Source organism: Cydia strobilella, chromosome 12 (assembly GCF_947568885.1).
Source record: "Cydia strobilella chromosome 12, ilCydStro3.1, whole genome shotgun sequence".
Classification (NCBI taxonomy): domain Eukaryota; kingdom Metazoa; phylum Arthropoda; class Insecta; order Lepidoptera; family Tortricidae; genus Cydia; species Cydia strobilella.
The window spans coordinates 7,568,018-7,587,259 of record NC_086052.1 but is presented as its reverse complement, the minus strand read 5'-3'; the positions used below and the strand labels follow the sequence as shown (position 1 = coordinate 7,587,259).

Below are 19,242 nucleotides of genomic sequence, written 5' to 3'. Positions count from 1 at the left end.
CGATTATTTTCAGTGATCGTGGAGGAAGCAGCGGAGGTTTTAGAAGCGCACATAGTCACGTCTCTCACGAAACATTGCAAGCACTTGATTCTGATTGGTATGTCTGTCGGATGTATATATCAAGGGTATCACAGTTGTAGCAAAAAAGTATAAACCCCGCTTGATGGATGGCTGTTTGGGTCAAATGTACAGTGGACCCTTTAAATATCTGAGAAGAAACTTGCTTCTTGCAGATGCAATATGGGTCATTATTTGAACGCGATTTTTTTTGTGTCCGAGATGAAAATCGGAAACCGGTAGCATCAGATAATACGTACCATTTTTTTTTTTCATAAAGATGTTACACTTCCACACCGAGGTCAGCATGAATTCACTGATTAATTTGTTTTTATTTATTGGATTTTACACAGGTGATGTTTGTATTTATTGTATTGTTCATCTGAATGACAATGTCAGTTAAAGACGTTATGGGCTCATTTAAAGTGACGATATCGTTGAATTAAAGAGGTTGATGAATGATAAGTAGTAATTAGAAACTGAAATAGATAACATACACAAAGTCCACCGGTGGCCGAGGCGGGAATCGAACCCGCGTCTTCAGCTTACGCGGCTAACGTCCTGACCACTAGACCACCCGGCCAAGTAATAATAATATAGTTATTTGTGCAACAAGAGAGGAAAGTTGGTTTTAATTTAGAATCTTGAGCGTAACGAGGGACTCAAAAACACGAGAAGTAAAATATCTTCCTCTCCTGCTTCTATCTTGAAAACTTTTTTTTTAATTAGTAAAAAAACTTTTCCGAAATGAATTTGAAATTTTATTACCTTTGCGAGTGTTTATTATAAATTATAAGTACTTGAAATTTTTATGAGATTACAATTAAAACACCTTCTTTTAAATAAGACTAAAATTGTTGAAATATAAAGAATTATTATTATTCACAACGACGGGACTTAATCGCGTAAAATAATCGTGTGAATAATAATGAGTAAAAATCGTGAAAGTTTAAATCAGTGTTTTATAAAGAATTATCCCTGAAAAACCAACATACATATTTACATACAAATTAGTTAGCCGATTTGCCTTTAGATGGCGCTGTACATAATTATCATTTGTGTTCATAGTTACATAAGATAATAAAAACTTTGCACGGAACCCTCGCGGCGCGGGTTAAAAGAACTTGCACTTGACCAGATTATTTTTGAAATGTTCATTGTTGTACGAGAGCTGATCCGAAAGTTGTTAGCTGCTCCGGCTCTACTCATGCGTTCACAATATTATTTATACCATTGTGAGGGATATTTCAATGCTAATTATGGTTATGTTTTTTTAATTAATGGGAATATTTTTTTTATTATTATATATTTTTAACTGAAAGCTGTTTTGTATGGAGTTACGAATTTCTTAGAAAAAAACGGCAATTTTAGGCACAATTCAATGAATTTCGTATTGAAATCTTTGAAAATCGAACTAAAATTTACCCGGGACTAATTATTCTATTCTGTTCATTCTGTTCTTTGTAATGTATAAATCGATAAATAATGTTATATGTATTTTTTTTTATATTAGACATTTTTACTTTTAATAAAATGACTCATTGTTGAAACTTATTAAATCATAATAATGTTTACTCAATTAAAACGATTTACATGTAAAAAAACGGTCGAGATTCATAATTAACAGCACCTAAAAAAACTAATTGTATTTTTTTTAACAATACTGTTTATAAAATGACAATAGAAAACCGGCCAAGTGCGAATCGGACTCGCGCACCGAGGGTTCCGTACTTTTTAGTATTTGTTGTTATAGCGGCAACAGAAATACATCATCTGTGAAAATTTCAACTGTCTAGCTATCACGGTTCATGAGATACAGCCTGGTGACAGACAGACAGACGGACAGCGGAGTCTTAGTAATAGGGTCGCGTTTTTACCCTTTTGGGTACGGAACCCTAAAAATAAACTAATCGTTTTCTAAAAATCTATTTAACTATTTACACCACTTCAATAAATACTGAAAGATCCCTCACCATTCGCGATCACAATACCATTATAAATATAAATAATATAATATTATGATCGCATGAGTAGAGCCGGAGCAACTAACAACTTTCGGACCAGCCCTCTTATGTATCACGGACGGTGGTAGAATAGTCTGAGTAACAGGTTATTGTCTCGTGCAGGGGACCACCAGCAGCTACGGCCGTCGGCGGCGTACCTGCGGCTGGCGCGGCACTACCAGCTCGAAGTGTCGCTGTTCGAGCGCATGATCCGCAACGGCGTGCACAGCCGCCGGCTCGGCGTGCAGCACCGCATGCGCCCCGAGATCGCCGCGCTCGTGTCGCCGCACATCTACTCCGACTTGCAGAACCACCGCTCCGTCGAGGACTTCCCGCCCGTGCGCGGCGTCGCGCACAATCTCTTCTTCTTTTCGCACAACTATATGGAACAGGTCGGCCATATTCTCTCCAAATGTTTCTCAGTTACCATAACTTGACACTTTATACCATCTTCGATTCATCCTATCGTTTACGTGGGTTTCATGTTACTAATTATTTTGCTTTTTGATATTCAATGAATTTTGGTAAAGACCGTCAACCCCGGAATTTCCGAGCAAGTATTTCAGCATATCTAATATTTCTTTTTTCATCAGCACGAAGATGAGAATTCCACTCGCACTAACACCCTGGAAGCAGACTTTACGCTCCGTCTGGCGAATTATTTGATGCAGCAAGGCTACAAACCTGATGAAGTTACTATTGTGGCTGCCTATTCTGGCCAGATGTTTTATATGCGAAGAGTAAGTAGTCTAGCCCAATCCATCCACCATTTTTTTGTCTGCTTAGTGATTACCACTTTACTATAATGCCCCATCGTGCATAAGAGCCGTAACTGTCATTGGAAACTCACCTAATTATTCAAAACTTTGTTTTGTGTAATTCCAGGATACATGCCCCACTTTTTGAAATAGCTTTATAACTCAATAATTCATCATTTTATAGCAATGTGTCCTATACGTATGATAACTATGGTCCTTAACATATTATTTTACTGTACTGGTTATTATAAAAGTCTCACAGCAAACGTCGTCGTCGTATTCTAGACGGTATTCCAGATGTTTTGGTTATATCGTTGACTCATTTTTCTTCCTTCTTTATTCTCTCAAAGGCTGCTCGCATGCTTTCTTCAGTTCAGACTAGGCGATGTTACGCGGGACAGCACCCTATTTTCTCTTATATTTACGAGGTATTTCGCCCCATTGCTACATAACAATTCTTTGAAATAGTTTTGGATAGATGCCCCTAGGGATGCTCTTGGGGCATCCATACCGATCAAAAATCGACCCTTTTCAATAAAAAAATAAGTAATAATAAAATCAAAATAAAATATATTTATCCATGCATTTTACGCTTCAATGCACCCAAACCAATTGATAAAAAACAAGAATCATAAGCGAGTCAAAAGTTATTCGAAAACAAATACTTATGACTATTATTCTGACGCTCGCTCTTCGAAGCCTAGGCGCGGAATGTTTTGGCGTTTACTGACGAAACGCGTACGCTCGCACTCATGTTAACAGCGGCCCTGAGGCTTGCAGGAAAGCGCTTGCTAATATTATGTAGTGGAGTTTTAGTCCCATAGTTCTCCTACTAGTAGAAATTAAAATCGAGGCATCTAACCCACTGGGGCATCTATACTGGAATTACCCTATATGTAGTGGAGGAAAGGAAAAACGTATGAATTCGCCTAAAAATCCAAACGTTTATGTTTAGCAACGGTCACTGTACGACCATCTGTCGGACGTGAAGATCGCAGTCCTTGACAACTACCAGGGCGAGGAGTCGAAGATAATCCTGCTGTCGCTGGTGCGCAACAATGACAACGACAGCATCGGCTTCCTGGGCACCGAGAACAGGATCTGCGTCGCCTTGTCCAGGGCCAGAGAGGGTAGGACGATTCTCTGATTGAATAAAGCCCCTCGCTCTTAATTTATGTTCTAGTCAATAATTTGTAACTATTTAGTATTTATTACCACTTACTCTGGTATCTATTTACTCGCCATGAAAGGTAAAATAACAATAGAAGCGGAATAAATCTTAGACTGAATTGTGCATAAAGTTTGACAGACGATACCTACTATAAGGTACCTCGTATTTTATAATTGGAAATTGTACTTTTATTGGCAGCGTAGTTTACTTAGGTTTCATATTAGGAAGTCTGTTTTCAGAATCGGACTGTTTTCTCATTTTTAAAGACATTATTCATTAACTGGGCTAAAATATTAATTTGCCGCGAATCGAGATATTCCCCTGCCCTATTCCCCTGCCCTAAAATAATAAAGATATGTTAACTTTTTTCGTGATCGACAGGCTTCTTTATACTTGGCAACATCGAGTTGCTGAAGAGGAATTCCACTCTTTGGACCAATATAGCTCAGACTCTGGCAGATAACGGATCGTTGGGGTCAAATTTGAAGCTCAAATGCGAGAACCATGGCCATATAACTGAGGTATGTTTTCTGTTTTGCCAGGGAGTGCCTCATTCACTATTTACAATAATGACATTGGGTTTAAGGTTACATTCGGATGACGCTGGCAGCAGTGTAACAGCAGCGGGCGATGTCACTGTCAATATTCTTGCATCGTCGTCAGCATATTGATGAACACGGCAGCGGCTCTGTTCGCCAATCGCCAATTCGCCATCCAAATTTAACCTTAAGAGGAAAGGGGACGGCCGTTTCTACATACAAAGTAGTCCTCATTTTCCTCTCTGGATAAAGACATTGTGGAAAATATTACATAATTTGTCGTATAGTATTAACCAAACGTATGATATTCAACAAATTGTGTCAAAATATTTTAATTATTTTAATATCCAGAGAGGAAAATGAGGACTACGTCTGTATGAAAAGGCGATTTCGCGCGGGTCCTCCAATTTCACAAGCTCAAAAGTTCTAGTAGCTGAACTGGTTAGTTCGATAGGAGTTAGGTACATTAAAAACGCCTTACCTACCTTTAAAAATGTTTTCATGATTGCTGTTCCAGATTACATCGCTGGGAGATTTTGTAAAGGTGCCCGAAGGCGGCTGCCTACTGAACTGTAAATATAATCTGCCATGCGGCCATCCTTGTCCGCGCATGTGCCATGCCTACGATATAGCTCATGCCGAGATACATTGTACTAGAGACTGCGAAAGGTTTGTCTATTTTTATGTCGTCACTCCAGAGGAGGTGGTGAAGGCCTTTGCAATTTGAAAGTAACATTCTTATTTTAATAATTTAATTTGGTCTAGTCTGGCCAGCGAGTCTTATCCAAAGCTGTTGTCGTTACACGTCTTTAAAAATCTGTAGTAGTAGTAGTAGTAGAGCCATTTATTTCAATAAATATTACACTAGTTTACAAAACATGCAGTGGTTTTGTAAATAGATTTAGTATTAATAATATATTCATAATTTATGCAGTTTAAATTTATACAATTATAAAGATAAGTACTAAATTTCGTTTTAAAATTATTGTTCCATGCATTTTTATAATTTAATTCTATAAGTATAGGTAATTTAATAATTATTGTATTTATTTATTTTATAAATATTTATTGAGATGTCCATTTGTGGACATAGGCCTCCTCCATCGTGTGCCATGTATTTCTGTCTGCGGCAATTCTCGTCCAGGCTACGCCAGCCACGGCCTCGATGTCGTCCCGCCAGCGGCGCCACGGGCGACCCCGTGATCTCTTACCGTCGCGCGGGTACCAATGTAGCATTTGTTCGCTCCAGCGGCCGTCTTTTGTTCGTGCTATGTGCCCGGCCCATCTCCATTTTAGTCGGCAAATTAGTTCGGCGGCATCAGTAATTTTGGTCTTCTTACGGATGTCGACACTCTTTATTTTATCCAATAATTTGATGCCAAGCATGCTGCGTTCTGCGGTTCTTTGGAATACCCGTACTTTACTTATTAGTTCATTAGTTATGGCCCAGGTCTGACATCCGTAAATAAGAGTTGGAGTGACGACTGAATCCATCGCTTTCTTTTTTAGTTTAATGTCAAAATTTGACTTGAATATGTGTTTTAATGACCAGTAAGCGCTCCATGCTTTCTTTATGCGTTTCTCAATTTCGTCCAATTTACGTTTTCTTAACGATATATTTTGGCCAAGGTATAAATAGTCTTCGGCGTAGGCAATATTTTTCGACTGTATAGATACCGATATTAGTTCACTGTTTGTCATTACGCGGGTTTTATCGGGATTCATTTCTAATCCACATTCTCTACTTTGTTGATCTAAAGTTTGAAGCATGAATTGAAGCTCTAGATGACTCTCTGTCATGAGAACAATGTCATCGGCAAAGCGTAAATGACTTAACCGCTTACCGTTTATTCTAATACCGCACTGGTCCCAGTTAAGCCTTCTAAAGATATATTCCATCAGAGCCGTGAACAGGTTTGGTGAGATAGGGTCTCCTTGTTTTACTCCTCGTTTGATATCGAATTTATGTCCATTCCTTTCTAACTTCACTGCGGCCTTACTTTTCCTATATATTTCTTGTTTGTTTATGTATTTGGCATGAACACCCTGCTCTTTTAGCGCTTTCCATAGAGTTTGATGTGAAATACAATCAAAGGCCTTAGAGTAGTCTACAAATGCTAAGTAGATTTTTTTCTTATATTCTGTACATTTTTCAATTATTTGCTGTAATGTGAAGATGTGGTCTACTGTGGAGAAGTTACGTCTGAAGCCTGCTTGTTCGATTGGCTGTTCGAAGTCTAAGGTTTGTTTTATTCTGTTCAAAATAACGTTTGTAAATAGCTTATATGTTGATTGCAAGAGGCTTATCGGGCGGTAATTGTTAATATTCAGCGGGTCGCCTTTTTTATATAGAAGTGTAATTATTGACGTTTCCCAGTCTTGTGGAATAGTTTCTTCATGGATAATTTTATTAAATAGATCTGTCAATATCGGCGTTAAAGGTTCTTGTATAGCTTTGATGAGATCATTAGTTATGCCGTCTTGGCCTGGGCTTTTCATCGTTTTTAGAGAGTTGATAGCGCAGCGTGTCTCGTTTTGTAGTAGAGATGGTATTTCGCCTGTAGACTGCACTGTACGTGTTCTAATATCGGTAGAATGAGACTGATAGAGCTTTTGATAAAAGTTTGTTGCTATTTTTAAAATATCCTTACGATTTGTATGTATTTGTCTAGTTTCATTCATTATAGATGGTATCCAAAGTTTAAATGGTTTAAGCTTTTTGTTAGCTCGTTTTGCTGAGCTTCTTTTCTCGAGTTCATCCTTTATAATGTTCATTCTGCGATGTAATTTATTTCTTTTAATTTTATTTTTTGATAGAGTGACTTCAGTCTGTTTCTTTCTTCTTTAGTTCTAGGTGCCTTCTTGTCTTATAAAGTAGTTCGTTCCCGAATTAAGTCTTTGATGTCTTCGGTTATTATAGGGTCCATTTCACATCTTTTTTGTGAGCTCGGTAGATTATTCACGCATTTTTTAATTGTTTCTGTTAAGTTAGAGTACGACTCTTGTATTGAAGCATGTTCACAGGGTGCAAACTTTTCTGTAAAAATGTGTTTGAGGGACTCCTGTTCTATGGGTGTAAAGCCCTGATTTATTTTATTACTAAACATTTTTCTAGATTTCTTGTTTTGGGTTTGAAGTGTGTAAGTCGCTCGTACCATTCGGTGGTCTGTGGGGTGGGTAGTACTTATGACTTCTATATTATCAAAGTGAGTTATTATATTTCTTTTGGTTATTATGAAGTCTATTTCATTGACTGTTTTTCCGTTTAGCGACTTCCACGTCCATTTTTGCTTGGGCTTCTTCTTAAAATGGGTGTTGAGTATGTAGAGTTCATGTTCTAAGCAGAAGTTTATTAAAGTTTTACCTCTTCCGTTCCTCTTACCATACCCCCAAGGGCCAATAACTGATGTATCGTCTGGTGTAGATTGACCAATTTTGGCATTAAAGTCGCCCAATATGATTACATCGGATTTCGTATTTTCTAGAGCGGAACGCATGTCGTTATAAAAGGAATCAACTTCTTCTGTAGGAGCTTTTTTAGTTGGTGCATAGGTCTGAATTATGTTAAGAGTTTTATTTCCGACATTCCTAATATGTGCCATTTTATATTTTCTAGGGAGTGCTCTAGTTCCTCTTGGCGGCCTGTACCAACCAGTGATCTTACGTTGAGTGTGCTAATGTATATTTTGTATGTTTCTACTTCGACGGAGGGTTTTAGTCTGATACTCCCGCGGCGACCACCCGTACTGGGAGATATAAAGGGTTCTTGCTTATCATTTCGTTGTGTTGAGAGAGATGGGGAGGCTGTTAGTTGCTATTGGTCGTTGTTGGACGTGCTCTCCTGCAGGAAGCGTTTAATATCATATTTATTCTTTTTCGAAATTTGTTGTGTGGTTACCCTTCCCGTGCTCCCTGTGTTGTCTGCGATTGGTGTGGTTATTTCTGGCGAGTTGGATAAAGTTCTTTTATTGTTTGGTTTCGGAATGTGCATTTTACTGTTGCTGGTACCAGGTAATATGACCAATTTATCGTATTTTAATATCGCATTTTTCCCATTCTTCCTTTCTTCTTCTACCTGTTTTTGTAATTCTTTACGTTTATTTAATACCTGCTGTGGGAAATCTTCGTTAATATAGTACCCGGTACCCACCAGCGTTTTCTTTCGTTTTAGTAGCTCTATCTTCTTTTTCATAGTCGTAAAGGTGACGAGAACAGGTCTGCATTTTTCAGTTCTTTTGCCCAGTCTTCTTAAGCTGTCTATATTTTCGCTGTTGCACTGTACCTTCATTGTTGTGTTGATTGTGTCTAAAATTTGTTTCTCTAAAGTTTCATAACTATTTTCATTTTCTTCTATGCCAAAAAATAGTAAATTCTTCTTTCTGGACTCTCTTTCTAGGTTTGAAATAATACGTTCTTGTTTTTCTAATTTTTCTTCTAAAATTTTGTATTTAGATTCGATGTGGTTGAACTTTTCGTTTATGTTATCGTTAATTGAGTTTATTATGCTTTCTCGCATTTCATTCCTTTCTATTTTCTGCTTGACCTGCTTGCTTTCAAGAGGATTCTTGAATGGTTTTTAGCATATTTCTTATTTCATCCATTTTTGTTTATTTTTATTCAGGCAATCTCAGAGTCAAGTCAAATCAAGTGTCACAAAATTTTCTAGGAAAATCTGTGAAACCGAAGGCCACAATTGCCCGTCCAGCTGCAGTGCAAAATGTCAGCCCTGCAAGCGTTACATGGACAAACAACTACCGTGCGGGCACACGAGAGCCGTGCCATGCTACATGGCTCCAGACGACCCGGCCGTCTACTGCGCGGAGGAGGTTACCGTCTCGCTGCCTGGCTGTGGACATAAGGTAGGCGTTTTGCAGGACGCAATGCACATTGGCCCAAGATATTGGACAGATGGATTCAGCAGAGCACCGAATGCCGAGATGAGGTTTAGTAGTACTACGTTACATGTCCTAGTTTTAGCGGTAAGGCAAGGTTGCAAAACCTTACGTCGCATGGAACCGCTAAAACTCTCATTATTGACTTAACAATAGGTACCTACTGTTTTTTTTTCTTTAGTTTCTGCTCTGTATGACGGTTAGGCAATTCGTATATTGTATTTAACAAATAATGAAACTCTAAATAAGAAAGAAAGTTACATTTTCAAATCACAACACATAGCATAGCCTAAAGACAGGTTTGATTTCTCAATTTATTCCGCGACGAGATTTCTAGCATAATCCTGTATGGAAACTCCAAAGTATTTCTTCAAACCAGCACATCTTGAAATTTTCAGGCAACCAAACCATGTTCTAAGAGGATATCTGACGTATATTGTGAAGAGAAGTGTGAGGGCGGACGGCTCAGCTGCGGCCACGCTTGCATCCGTAAATGCCACGTGAACGACGACCCTGATCACGAAAATGTGAGTACCAAAAGAATTCTTACAATGAATAAATTACGAATTCAGTAAAAGAACACAGCAAAAAACAAAGAGCTAATCAATACCATAGGTTCATACCTATCAGATAATAAAATATTAAATGTTGCGGATTATAAGGTCCTTAAGAACTTTGTCAAAAACCGCGAAAACTGGTGTCTATTCTACCCATAAAAACCAATTTGACAAAAAACGTCGATCGAAAGTCGATCACGTGTTGGGTTTACCATTTCATCATTGGATTTCTATCTTAACTGAATGATGTTTCTAACTTAACATTTTGGGAAAGTTGTGAATAGTCATTCCGTCAAAAGAATTATTTTTCTGATTATGTATGTAACCTGGTACCTACTCCCATGAAGAAGATTTTTCCTTTATGTATTTTTAGAACACACTCACCTCATAAAATGGATATAGATATGTAGGTATGTAACATTTCTTACTTATTTTAGTACAAATGCGAAAAACCTTGCCCGAGAGCGAAGGAAGGCTGCACAGCAAATTTGGAAGGCGATCTTGGTGATCACCAATGTCCACTAACGTGTGGTGAACCTTGCCTTCCATGTGATGTTCAGGTAACCTTCGAGTACATATATATGTGGGTGCCTGTATGTGTGTACGGTGTGTGCGGTCTACGATTTTTATGTCCAACAATCATTGTCCACACCCACACCATTAAGCAGAATCCGGTTCAATAATAGTATTTTGAATGAGATATACTAACATTAAATAATTTCACGGTTTAGGAAACATGTCGCGCGAGTGACTAAAACAAGTGAGTCTAAACCGTGAAATTATTTAATAGTATCTACTTACTTGGGGATTCCCCAATTTTTTTTAAATAAATAATTATTAGGTACAAAATAGCAATTAACTAACATTTTTAGGGCTTCTCCGATAGCTTAAGTACCCTCCCCTAAGCAATCTATACATATAATAAAGCGGAAGAGGGTCGAAAGTCTGTACATGGAAGATATTCGAAAAAAAATTGCCTGGGGATACTTAGAATCGATAACAGAACACATTCCAACAGTTTTTAGAATTTTTGTCTGTTTGTCTGTTTATCTGTTTATCTGTTTGTCTGTTTATTTGACCGCGCTACAAATGAAAACGGCTGAACGGATTTTGATGCAAACTTTACTAATCTGTCGAAAAAATCCACGGCCAGGTTTTAGGCTATAAAAATTTGAGAAATTTTACCCCTAAGGGGGTTAAAAAGGGGATGAAAGTTTGTATGGGGTTCAAGATTTATTTTAAGCTAGCAATTTGAAACTTCGTAAGAAGATATATTATTGAAATACAAGAAAACTAATTTCAGCGTTTTTGAAAATTCATCCCCTAAGGAGGTGAAATAGAGGTTGAAAGTTTGTATGGAGATCAATTTTTTTTTGAGTGCGTTACTTGAAACTTTGTATAATGAGCATATTATTATAATACAGGAAAAGTGATTTTAGCGTTTTCAAGAATTCGTCCCCTAACAGGGTTAAAAGGGGGTTGAAAGTTTGAATCCATTACAAATGCTTTGAAACTTCTTAGAAAGGTATGATAGACGATTACAAAAAAACTAATTTTGACGTTTTTGGAAATTTAACCCCTCAGGGGGTTGAAAAGGGGATGAAAGTTTGTCTTGGGGTGCAAATTTTATTTTAAGCTAGGAACTTAAAACTTTGCAAAACGTTATTATATTAAAAAGCAAGAAAATTACTTTCAGCGTTTTTAAAAATTCATCCCCCATGGTGGTGAAAAAGCGGTTAAAAACTTTATCTTGATAACTATATCATTTTAGCTACTAGGCCAAGTTAGGTATCGATTTTGTATAAATCGGGTATGCCGAATTCATTTATGATATCAAAATGACACCATTCCCGAGTGAAAACACAAAAAATATGAAAACACTTTTTTTAATTTCTCTTTACGCTTAAACCGCTAAACTGATTTAGATAAAATTTGGTATAGAGATAGTTTGAGTCCCGTGGAAGAACATAGGGTAGTTTTTAACCAAAAAAATGGAGACTGCGTTTGCATGGAGAAGCGGCCGTGCCCTTTCCTCTTAATAATGGTCACGAAGGTGGGTACTTTAAAAAAATCATTTTTCAGTAAATGTCAAACGATTTGGGACTTAAACGCGTTACCATGCCTTGCCGAAAAAAATCGAATCTTTCGCAAAAGTCTCGCAATGCATTGCGGCCACAAGGGGCACGGTCTCAGGAGACTGAGAAAAACCACGGTGAGAGACTCAGTGGCGCTCTAGCCAGGCAGGTCGCTTCGCTTTCGGCTGAAACGGCAAGCCAGCGCGAGTTTGATTGTGATCCCAAATATATCGTACGTAATACATATGTAGGCGCAGATCCTGACGGAGTGTGGCGCCGGAGAAGCCGTGTTCATCCCGCGTATCCTTCTCATTCCGAGCAACTTCCCGTTCCGCTTCAAGCGCCTACAGGTCCCCGTGAGCGTCTGCTTCGCTATGACCATCAACAAGTCGTAGGGGCAGATGCATTTCAAACTCCGAAAAAAAAAAAGGGGCAGACGCTGCCCGCCGCCGGCGTCATTTGACTGATTTGACTGGAGGACCGATTTGGATGACATGATTTTGATGGGAACACCCAAATATTCCGAAATATGTTTTTCCGATTTTTATAACCACGACTTTCATAATCCCGATTATTTATAAGTCCGAAATATCAAAATTACGATTTTTAAAAACACGATGGAATAAAATCACGAATGTGCTATTTCCGAAAACTTAAAATCCGATTGTCACTTGATAGAAAGCTTAAAGTTCCGATTTTACACTTTTCCGAAAATATTTTTTTTCCGAATTCCTAAATTCTGAAAAATCATTGTCCGATCGGAAATAAAATAATTCGGTATTCAGAAATTCGGTTTTTTACAAGATCGGAAAAATGAAATCCGTGATATTCAAATGAAGACTCACGTTTTAGTAATTATTACGGGTACCTGTCGTGCCGCATCATGTTAAATTCGGCATAAAATATGTTTGGCATAAAAATTCGGCATAAATAAATTAGACAGAACTGCGAACCTGCGAACCCGAACTGTTGCTAGAAGTGGGTTAGGTTAGGTTAGAACTGCGACCCCAAAGAAAACGAACTGTTGCCAGAAGTGGGTTAGGTTAGGTTAGAATTGCGACCCCCAAGAAAACGAACTGTTGCCAGAAAAGTGAGTTAGGTTAGGTTAGAACTGCGACCCCCAAGAAAACGAACTGTTGCCAGAAAAGTGGAAATTTAAAAATTGGGATATTTAAAATAGGAATCACGTTAATTCGGAATAAGGGCAATTCCGAATTCGTGATTTTGAAAATCGTAAATGTTAAATTTGGTGTTTGCCACCATCGGAATTGTTATAGTCGGAATTATGTAGTTCGGAATTTACAATATTCGGCTTTTTGGGTTTTCGGAAATATAAATCTTCGTGATTTTCATCATTCGTAATTATGACAGTCGGAATTTTGATGGGTCGAGCATTTAAAAATCGGAATGATAAAATTCGACATTCTAAAATTCGAAATAAAAAATTTCGGAATTATGTAGTGTACCCGATTTGCATAGGTACAGTCAAGGACGTTAAACAAAAATGGTACTGTATCGTTCGAAATACACCTATACTACTCTATGCCATTTAAATCACGACAAAAATTTGAATAAGGGCAAAAAAAATATTCATTTTGTAGTGTAATTTTATTTAGTGGTAGCAAAGAGGATATAATATTATAAAACGGTACTGTCATAGTAAATTTTGTAACCACAGTAAATTCACTGCCATCTATCGACACACTTTAAAACTAAAAATGAAGATTTATTAAAATACGATAAAATGTATTTAAATATGGATAAATGATCTTTTTTATTTGCATTAATAATTTTTTTATTTTGACCCATGTTCTTTCACTGATATGCGTTAAAATTGTTAGATAATAACAAACGAAACCGTCAACGCCCTCTATACGAGAGTAGGCAAAAGGTAGTAGCGACATCTGATCGAGAATCAAATTTTCGTGATTTTCGAGGCACGTTTTTTCCTTAGACTGTATCCATCTATTACGGAGTTATATCTATCTTTGGTGGTAGGTACCTAATTGTAAAATATTTTATCTGGACTACAGTCCTCTAGCGTATCCATCTGTCAACTTTACTTTAAGTTCTGTCTCCAGGGGACAGGGAGATAAATTAGGGGTGAATTAGCCGCTTACTGAAACAGACCGAATTCCACGCAGGCGAAGCCGCGGGCACAGCTAGTATGAAAATAAAAGCGATATCGCAGTACCTTTCTACTTTGATCCATCTGAAAACCGTGAGATAAAAAAGCCACTTAGTATTTTTTTGTATGCCATACATAATACAATAGAACGGAATAGCCAATACATACATTTAAATTATTAAATCGTAACACAGGTTAACAAGAAGAGGTCTGGTTGCAAACATTGGAAACGAGGGGCCTGCTGCGAAGATGTGAATGCTAAGCGTTGTCGCGAGAAGTGCGCGCGCTCGCTGCCCTGCGGCCACCACTGCAAGAAGCTGTGCTTCGAGAAATGCGGGGATTGCAAGCAAAAGGTTTCTTTACTATCAATCTAGTCTACATCCACCCACTGTCTATTTATCTATTTCACGCTACTTCGCCATAGTATGCCAAGTATTACCTGAATCAGTTCCACACCTAGTTAAGTACCTACTACACGGTGTAGTACACATGGGTGTAGACTGTCTACACCCATGTGCACCAACTTGTTGTGAATGCAATTGCGCAAACTGGCCAACGAAAATGTACAGATATGAAATCATAAATAAAATATTGTTAAATTCACATAAAAAAACCATTTAATTGAGCCCTCATTTTTGCATTTACTATATATATTTCACAAACGAACGTTACTCTAAAGAAATTAAATTAATAGGTGAAGAAAAGGATACCCGACTGCAATCATGAGATAGAGATCGAGTGCGAAAGGGAACCGACTCGCGAACTTTGCAAAGAGAAATGTGAACGTACCATGACTTGCGGTCACTCCTGCCCGGCGGACTGCCGCAAGCCATGTGACCCGGCCACGTGCATGGAGATCACGGAGCATAGCTCCGAGGCGCCTTGCGGTCACATCGTCCAGCTGCCGTGTTATGTGTATCAAGCTAAGCAATCAGGTATTCAATGAGCTTAGTTGACATTTTAGTTTTGCAATATAAAATTGAATCATTTCAATAACCAACGTTTGTCTAGGGTCTGTGCTGGAGACGAAGCTCCTCTCTGCGTGCACGGCGCTATGCGGCGCGCTGCTCCGCTGCGGGCACGCATGCGGCGGCTCGTGCGCCGGCTGCCGCCAGGGCCGCCTGCACCAGCCCTGCGCCGCGCGCTGCCACCAGCTCAACATCTGCGGACACAGGCATGTTCGCGTTCCGCCTAAGCACAATCCTTGCCGAGTTTCAAACTCATTATCTGGCTTATTATATGTTACAGATGCGAGGAGCCGTGCAACCAGGTGTGCCCGCCGTGCCGCCGGCGCTGCTCGGTCAGGTGCACTCACTCTGCCTGCGGCAAGTCGTGCGGCGCACCCTGCACGCCTTGCACGGTAAGTCTACATCTACATGTACGTACGGATATATAAGGACATATTGTAATACAGCATGTGTGCTTGCAGGAAACTCAATGTGGACGGGCGTGCGAGCATTCAGCGTGTAGACGTGCATGCGGCGTGCCGTGCTCGCGCCCGCCTTGCTCGGTCGCGTGTCCGCTCTCGCTGGCGTGCGGCCACCCGTGCCGCGGGCTCTGCGGCGAGCCCTGCCCGCCGGCCTGCCGCCTCTGCGACCCCGAGGGCTTCCCCACCGACCTGCTTGGCGATCCCTACGAAGACGACGCTAAGTATGTGCATATTATTGTGTGGTTCTAAAGCTCCTATAGCATATAATATATCTAAACACACAAACACTGCTAATATTTTTAATGTAATTTCAGGCTAATTCAGCTACAGGATTGTCCTCACATCTGGGACGTGGACACGTTGGATACCTTAATGAAGAGCGAGAATGAAACCATTCAAATTAAGGCGTGCCCGTTTTGTCGCGAACCTATTATCAATACCTACCGATACAAAGACCTGGTAAATAAAATGCTGAAAAACGACATCAACCCCATAAAAGAAAAGGTTTATGGAACTGAAGCGCAAAGGTCAAAAAAGCGAGTCGAGCTTTATAAACAAGTGAAAGATCTAGGGGAAACGCGGAAACTACCCAGAGGTAGAGTTATTGTTTTTTTTTTCTGTTCAAGATATGAAAACCTCTCTATCTTTTCAAAAGACATTTGATAAAATCAAACTTGTAACATTATTTCCAATTTCAGAAAACGTTTATTGGAACACTGCGTATAATGCCTTACGTTATGTCATTGGAGGAAAAAATAAAGATCTCTCTGTTCTACATCTCGACATGTACCACATCTACCTCGACATACTGGCTGATATCGGGGATTATTACACCAAATACCTTGCCGAGAATTTAACTGAACTCAAAACTGAAATACAAGACCAGGTAAAAATGATCTGTGAAGGTCTGGTCGCGAGTAAGCAGAAAATAAGCCAACAGCAGCAGGTAGACATCGGACAAGAGATGAAGCGTATGAATTCCATCGTTCAGCTGGCTAAGATTCTACAATTAAGCAAGAATACAACCAATGCCGAGGTGCTGGCGATAGCTAAAACTGCTAAAGAAGCTGTTCTGACCTGGAGTGTGTATGACGAAGAAAAAGCTGTGGAATGTCTGAAGAAGCTTGAGGAAGCTGTGAAATTATCGGGCATTGCTAGTAAGGAGGAGCGTGCGATGATAGTAAGAGCGATAGGTTTGAAGGCGGGGCACTGGTACAAGTGTCCCAACGGGCACTTCTATTGCATCGGCGAGTGCGGTGGCGCCATGCAGCTGTCCCAGTGTCCGGACTGCGGCGCTGCGATCGGCGGGCAGCGCCACGCACTGACCGCTGGCAATCAGCACGCCGGCGAAATGGATGGCTCGCGCTTCGCCGCTTGGTCTACGCATGCCAATAACATGGCCAATTTTCAATTAGATTAGTTCTTCTATATTTTTTTGTTTATTTTAGAGCTTGTCACCGAAGTGCTTCACTTCGTTTTATTGACAGCATCATGCCATTTTTACAATTAATAAGGTTAATATAATTATAAGATGTTTTGAGAAGGTACAAAAATACCTTCGTAGTACCATTACTCGTAAATGTTTCCTGAATCTCTTTCAAATTATCTTAAAAAATGCAGTGGAATCTGTTTAGCTTAGATATTCGTGTAGTGTACATAGCGAATTACAAATAGGTATGTACCTATGTAGTTTCTCGTTCTAAAATTGCCATCTTTTAATTTGGTATTACTCGTATCGTCTTGATTTGTAATTTTAAAGACTGCTTTAGAAATATAGATATTCTTCAGTCTTACTTAGTTTACCTATGTATCTAATCATTTTATTATTTAGAATAATGCTGAATTGCCAGTTTCTAACTTGTTACCCTGCAAATCAAGGGTTGTTGTCACTTTGACGTCTGATTACCAAAAAAAGATTACATTAAGTTTACGCTTCCTGACAGGCATTTGACGCCGCCGCACCATTTGTCTTTATTATTATTAAAATGTTTTTCTAATAAATTTAGTGTCATTTTAATATTACTGTCCCATACCTATCTATATATATAATGTTAAAACAAGAAGTCAGACGAGTGAAGCTGTATAAATAAACTATCGCACTAATATGGAAGAGGGATAGAGAGACACAAAGCGTTTCGTTGTCGTAGCGCAAAGGATTGTCACCTTGCCTAGGCACCCAGGTGTTAGTAATATGTTAAAGCGCTTCAAACACCTTAACTCAGTAACTGGTGAGAGGGACCCAGCTATACGTTGACATTTCTACTGTCCTAGCCTCATCCCTGTAGTCCTGTCGTCAGTGTTTAAGTAAAGTAAAAGTCGTAACACACCATCGCACCGCACCAAGGTCATTGTGCGACGCACGCATGAGAAAGCGATATCTCTTTCTCGCTCTTACTTATGGGTGCGCCGCACAATTACCTTGTTACGGTGCGATGGTGTGTTACGCTTTAATATAAGTATGTGAAGCTCGCTCCAGACTACGCGGCGCGAAGCCGCGAACGCGAGTGTGGAGGGACCTTGAAGCGTTTTAAAACCATGGTTCCAACTGTCAAGAACTTCAAAAAGTCTGTAGGTATGGTCTGTAGTCTTTGGTTTTGTTTCTTCGGATTTGGCATTCTTAAAATGTTTTTTTAAACGATTGAATTCTAAATTAAAAAATTGCCCCAACGCGAATACTTACTATCACAAATTGGTATTTTTGCGTCCGCACCTCCATTTTATCGGTTATAATAATCGGAAATTGGCGTTTGTGTCCAGCTGGCCCTCAGTTAGACGGTAGAGATATCTGCAACTCACCTTCTATGTATTGCTACGTCCCTGACGTCAGTTATTGATAATTTAATCAGTAAGATGAGTGAAGCGATTTATACTCATATATATTATACTGCTCTTTGAATTAAACCCAGAATAAACAAACCACAAACATTATAATATTTTTTATAACCAATAAAAAAACATTGGTCACACTCAACGTAGATTTCGGGGAGTAACGGAGGAGTAACGCAGTTCAGCATTTGCGCGTCAATAAACTTAACCAATCATAGGTGTTGACTATAATTTCCACCAATCAAATAGCGTTTTAAAGTTATTAAAGTTTAAACTAAACGTATCAGTCATGTAATCATAATGTTCCTTCCTCCTTGACAGAAGACGATTAGTTTGTGAGAAATATTTGGTGGTGAGTGGTGAAACAAAACAAGATTCTCTCGTCGAGATAAAATTGTTTTATGAGTTATGAACTTATGAAGGCAAGTTACTACATTATATCTTAACTAAATACCTGTGCTTTATGTTTATATCAACTTCCTAGCATTTGCTCTAGTATTTTGTATACTTTTATAAACTTGGACATTTCGGGGATTGTTATATCCATTAAATTATTGATAAAAATAATCATTAAATTATGTCCATATGACATGAAGAAACTAGGTATGTAAATACATATACCTAAGTAGGTACTTACAGTGAGTTTAATTGGTTCCTAAAATATTAAGAACACCTACTATTGTTCCAATGTTGTTATAATGAATTTAAGCTTTTGGTACCTACCTACCAATCAATCAATCACCTACCTACCTACCTACCTGTGTGATGTAAATTTATTTCGTTAGGAACACTGTATTGTTTTAATTC

General features: G+C 38.8%; 1 protein-coding gene and 1 non-coding gene across 2 annotated transcripts in view; one reads left to right on the top strand and one right to left on the bottom strand.

Annotated features, from left to right (window-relative positions):
* Window positions 1-17,569, top strand: part of LOC134746021 (NFX1-type zinc finger-containing protein 1-like) — a 36,227-nt gene extending 18,658 nt beyond the window's left edge. Inside the window, exons 12-27 of the mRNA XM_063680188.1 lie at window positions 14-97; window positions 2,184-2,452; window positions 2,654-2,800; window positions 3,774-3,948; window positions 4,371-4,510; window positions 5,046-5,197; window positions 9,195-9,387; window positions 9,819-9,947; window positions 10,415-10,537; window positions 14,375-14,533; window positions 14,875-15,115; window positions 15,192-15,354; window positions 15,429-15,540; window positions 15,610-15,830; window positions 15,924-16,204; window positions 16,308-17,569. Of these exons, the coding sequence (XP_063536258.1) occupies window positions 14-97; window positions 2,184-2,452; window positions 2,654-2,800; window positions 3,774-3,948; window positions 4,371-4,510; window positions 5,046-5,197; window positions 9,195-9,387; window positions 9,819-9,947; window positions 10,415-10,537; window positions 14,375-14,533; window positions 14,875-15,115; window positions 15,192-15,354; window positions 15,429-15,540; window positions 15,610-15,830; window positions 15,924-16,204; window positions 16,308-17,029 (3,311 nt within the window). The 3' untranslated portion in view covers window positions 17,030-17,569. The remainder of the gene's footprint in view (window positions 1-13; window positions 98-2,183; window positions 2,453-2,653; window positions 2,801-3,773; window positions 3,949-4,370; window positions 4,511-5,045; window positions 5,198-9,194; window positions 9,388-9,818; window positions 9,948-10,414; window positions 10,538-14,374; window positions 14,534-14,874; window positions 15,116-15,191; window positions 15,355-15,428; window positions 15,541-15,609; window positions 15,831-15,923; window positions 16,205-16,307) is intronic.
* Window positions 569-640, bottom strand: Trnat-cgu (transfer RNA threonine (anticodon CGU)). The gene has a single exon. It is a non-coding gene; the product is annotated as a tRNA-Thr (tRNA).
* Window positions 17,570-19,242: the final 1,673 nt, after the last annotated feature.